Source organism: Phalaenopsis equestris, unplaced genomic scaffold, assembly GCF_001263595.1.
Source record: "Phalaenopsis equestris unplaced genomic scaffold, ASM126359v1 Scaffold000121, whole genome shotgun sequence".
Taxonomy (NCBI): domain Eukaryota; kingdom Viridiplantae; phylum Streptophyta; class Magnoliopsida; order Asparagales; family Orchidaceae; genus Phalaenopsis; species Phalaenopsis equestris.
Genome location: NW_018164563.1, coordinates 209,308 through 213,806, shown reverse-complemented (window position 1 = coordinate 213,806; position 4,499 = coordinate 209,308). Strand labels below are relative to the sequence as shown.

Genomic DNA, 4,499 nt, shown 5'->3' with positions numbered 1-4,499 from the left:
ACGTTAAAGCGAAATTAACTAAAATTTAACTAAAGCATAGATATGCTAGAAGTTAAAAATTCATAAAATCTACTAAGAATTGCAGGTCTAAGCTCATTTCCTCCTCATGAGCTGCATTTGTACATAGTTTTTTAAAGTGCTAACTTCAAAAAATAAATAAAAATAAAATTTAGAACAAGATAATTAACTCTAAGGAAATGATAGGGAGAGATCTAGATTAATTTTATTAGCTCTGACAGGCAAAGATAAAGTCAAGGACAGCTGCAATTCATCACCTTCTTCTTGTTCTTCCCCCTTCATGCTTTCCTTGTCATTATTCTCTTGCACTTTCTGCCATTATTAAGTTTTGGGACTAAATTAGTAAGAAAGTAAAAAAGAAAGAAAGAGAAGAAATGAATTTTCTGTAAATGTTATTATTATGATGATGGTCAATGAAATATGAATAACTAAGGCTATAACCAGGTTAGTTTTTGGGGGATTTACATAATTATCACCAACAAAATTAGAATTTAGATAATCGAACATCTAAAGTTTATTGATTACATTGCAAGGAGATGAATATTTTGTAAGCCCAGCTCCTGCAAGTTGTGGCCTGCTGAGTCAAATGGAAGAACTGAAGCCATGGGTGGCAAGCTCAAAGGTAGCATGTTTGGGGGTAAGGTTAAAAGTGGTGTCCAGATAGGGCCAACGAATATCACCGTGCATTTCACATGGCCAAATCCTAGCCATTGCCAGATCACAAACACCAGAAACCAGACAGAATAATCTCTCTTAGAACAACTCTTAATTTTTCATTTAAGAGAACTTTACATACATCCCATATAACTCTTATAAATTTGCAGAGCTTACACCTAAGTTCTACATTTATATTTACAAGACTTGGTGTCATCAATTTATGCATGCCATTGTATATTTAATCTATTTTTTTAAGAAAATAAGAGTGATATTAAAGATTTCAGAGAAAAATATGAAAATCTTGATGTCAGATACGTAAATACATAAAAATTGTGTGATAAGAGCCATATAATTTAATATCCAACAAGTAAAAGTTGATATTTACATGAACATCATTTTTGCTTGAATTTCATTTTAATAATATGTAGTTTTGATGTGATATGAAAAATTTAAAACCTTAGAAATACAAAATCAAAATCTTACATGTTAGATGCCTATTATTCATGAGAATTGTGGCATGCAAGTACAGTCCCCCTTCACAAATGACAAAATGAAATAAGATAAAAAGAGGGTGTTTCTCTAATTCATAGATTTACCTTGGGAATATGTGATTGTTCTTCTCTGAAGAAATCAACAGCAGCTGAGAACTGAGGCACTATTACTGCACTGCACTCTTCTGTTGGCCCAAAATAATCAAAATAATATTGATTTGATTGAAAGCTGGAAGCACTGGCCTGCTGTACCTCCACTCTAGCCCTATTCAAGAAATATCAATCAAAATATATATATTTATATTTATATATTTATATATTTGTACTTTCTAAGTCTAATTTTCCATAAAAAGTATGTAATTATGGCATTTTGCTGGTTTCAGATGGAGCAGTGGAGTGCTTTGAAGTCAGGAATAAGTAATGAATACCATCACATTTTTATGAATGAGTTAGTAGAATAATTAACTTAATTTTTTTTTTCAATTTTAATAAGTTCTTCTGCCCAATATTTAAAATATAAAAAATAAAAATATTTAAAAAAAATATATCTTGTGATCTAATTATTATAGCCAAGGATTTTTTAGAATCAAATCAATATTGAGGAAACTCATTTGAGATTTTCATTTATTTTATAAAATAAATTAATATATCTTAAATTTTCTTGAACAACTTATTTTAAATCAAAATATTAAAAAATTAAATTAAAAATTATAAATAATCCTTTAAAATTTAAATAGTCAAGTGTTTAAGACTTTCTCCATTAATCTCAAAATTTACAGAAATGTCAACATAATTTCTAATAATTTTAAAATTGAACTCTAATAATTATTTATGAAACCATCTCATTGTCTAATTATTTTGATAAATAGTCAAAAATTATTTATATATATATATAAATATATATATATTATAATAGAGGTGGATACCTTTTGAGGGGAGGTTGATGGGATTGATTTTTTGACTGATACTCTAAACAGCAGCAGGGCCTTGAAAGAAGGGGAGCTGACTCATTAGCTTCATTCTCGTCAACTACAACACTCTCCTCATCTCCATTAGGGTCTACATTATCAGCTGTGGCTTCTCTACTTTGGCTCCCTTGCACCTCTGATAAATTTTGTAAAATATCAATTTTTAATTAAAGATAAACCTTCTTAATCATACCACTAATACATTTTTTTAGTCTTGACTACGATTTGGCTGTAGTTAATGATAATCCTGTAGTTAATGATGACCAGAAGGGGGACATTTGCATGCTTACAACCAAATTTTTATGTATTTACATATGAACCAGCTAAGTTTTGCTTTTTTTATATTTATGTCTCTTATGTAGATAAATATATATGTAAATACTGAAGTTTCATAAGGGTTTATTTGACACTCCACATGTAAGAATTCACCAGCATTGTCGCTCTTATATTCAAAAATAATATGAAATTTATTAAAATTATAAAAAGCAACAATTGCTTCCATTATAGGACAATGTAAACTTGTAAAGTCTAAAAAGACACATTTATTTCACTTAGAATCCTCATATTCATATGTATTCATAGACTGTCTAACAAGAAAATAATATGTATAATGACCGGATGTTTGGACGGCACCGTGAATCCCATCACATTTTAGTGCACAATAGCGCGGTGTGATCCACATCATCATCTGGACATACAATATCCGACATAATATTTTCCCTCAAATAACAACAATCTGAATGCGGATAAGTCGAGCCACAGCAGCCCATCCAGACTATTGTCCACACATGCAATCGCCGGGCAAGATGAAACAAAGGTTGAGAAGACGAAGAGAAGGGGGCAGTTTTTTTTTTAATATATTTTTTAATTAAAAATAAAATATAATTTTAATAATTTCTAAGGTTTGCAAAATAAAAAAGGAATTAAAAAAAATAATAATAATAATCATCACCTGATCTCCTCTCCTTCTCTTCCATGCGGATTCTACACATCTACAAAGAACCCAAACACCCATTCATGCCTTCATTAATTAATTAATAATAATAATTTAAAAAAAATGGAAAAAAAAAAGAAAAATATATATTAAATTAAAATAAATTAAACCTGAAGACGGCTCTTAATATGAGAGAGCTGAATATGCGGGCATTTCAAAAGCTCTCTAATTTGTTTAGGCGTAGCTTCTGCATTAATATTATAATAATTTAAGTAAGGAAAAATAATTTCTAAAAAAAAAAAAAAGGAAAAAAATAATTAAATTACTTCTTGTTCCTCCGAGGACTGTCATGGCATCTTCGAAGAGCTGCTTGAGGTCGCCGGTCCAGTTGAAACGCGGCTTGCTAGAACGCACGTATGGCCGCACTTCTCCGCTGCTTCTGCGGTGAGCCATCGCTGTTCTCTCGTGCATGGAACAAAAGCTCACACACACACACACTCTCTCTCTCTCTCCCGCTCAGCCTGTTTAAATAAACTCCCTCTCTCTCTCTATCTCTAGGGGGTGTTTGCCAGCATACATTTAATAGGATTTAATCATAAATTTAACGTAAATCCAATCAAACATAAAAAATATACAAATTAAATCTAAACCTCCGCAAATCAAATTTTCTCGCATTCTGTCTTTGTTTTACGTCGCAATGGAGACGGATCGGGAAAAGACAGCGACGAAGCGCCAAAAAATTAGATTTAACGGAGCTTCGGAGTTAAGTTTTATTTTTATTTTTTTAATTTTTTGCTGAATTTAAAATAAATTCATGCCCAAATCCTTTTAGTAATATACTATGATTTATAAATAATAAATTTTAACATTTTTTAAGCATTATAAAAAATAATATGAAAATGTTATGGTAATGTTATTTATTTACTTATATAATTTGTTAGATGTTGGACTAATTTATAAATCAAGCTAAAAAAATATAAATATTCGACTAATTTGCTTAAATTACATAGAATCAACATATTTGGCAAGTTAAACATGGACTTTTGGTAAATTATTAGCTTTTTGATGCCTCTCTCTCTCTCTCTCTCTCTCTCGCACACCCGCATTTTTATTACAAATTTACCTTTTGTGAAGATAATATTTTCTCTAGTTATTACATACTACAATAGATAGGAGAAGGATGTAACAAGAAAGAAAAATTCATGCATATCAGCTAAGTGTATGTTTGGGGCAGCTTGTGTGTTTCAAGATAAATATGTTATCCTGAAACGCGGCCCACAGGTGTCGACTCGCGGTCTGTGCTTAGTGTAAAAAACTCAAACGCGGCAGACAGCGTTTTCAAAAATGATTAAACCAAACAGTTAGGCAGCGTTTTCAAAAACGCTACCCCACACGGGCCTTAAATATTTTAATATTTATTTGAGCAAAAGA

General features: G+C 30.7%; 1 protein-coding gene across 1 annotated transcript; it reads right to left on the bottom strand.

Moving 5' to 3' along the window:
• LOC110021114 (putative Myb family transcription factor At1g14600) lies at positions 1 to 3,554 on the bottom strand. The gene is made up of 6 exons (XM_020719456.1): positions 3,395 to 3,554; positions 3,239 to 3,315; positions 3,087 to 3,126; positions 2,093 to 2,270; positions 1,272 to 1,431; positions 1 to 330 (listed from the first exon to the last, which is right to left on the bottom strand). The coding sequence occupies exons 1-6, from the start codon at positions 3,537 to 3,539 to the stop codon at positions 190 to 192; spliced, it is 741 nt and encodes a 246-aa protein (XP_020575115.1). The 5' UTR covers positions 3,540 to 3,554; the 3' UTR covers positions 1 to 189.
• Between the last annotated feature and the right edge of the window lie 945 nt (positions 3,555 to 4,499).

Excerpts from the sequence above, each read along its gene's own strand:
- LOC110021114 (XM_020719456.1), bottom strand. The coding sequence starts at position 3,539 with ATGCACGAGAGAACAGCGATGGCTCACCGCAGAAGCAGCGGAGAAGTG. Across the intron at positions 3,127-3,238 it reads ATATTAAGAGCCGTCTTCAG|ATGTGTAGAATCCGCATGGA; the intron begins GTTTAATTTATT and ends GGTTCTTTGTAG. Across the intron at positions 1,432-2,092 it reads CATCAACCTCCCCTCAAAAG|GGCTAGAGTGGAGGTACAGC; the intron begins GTATCCACCTCT and ends TTTCTTGAATAG.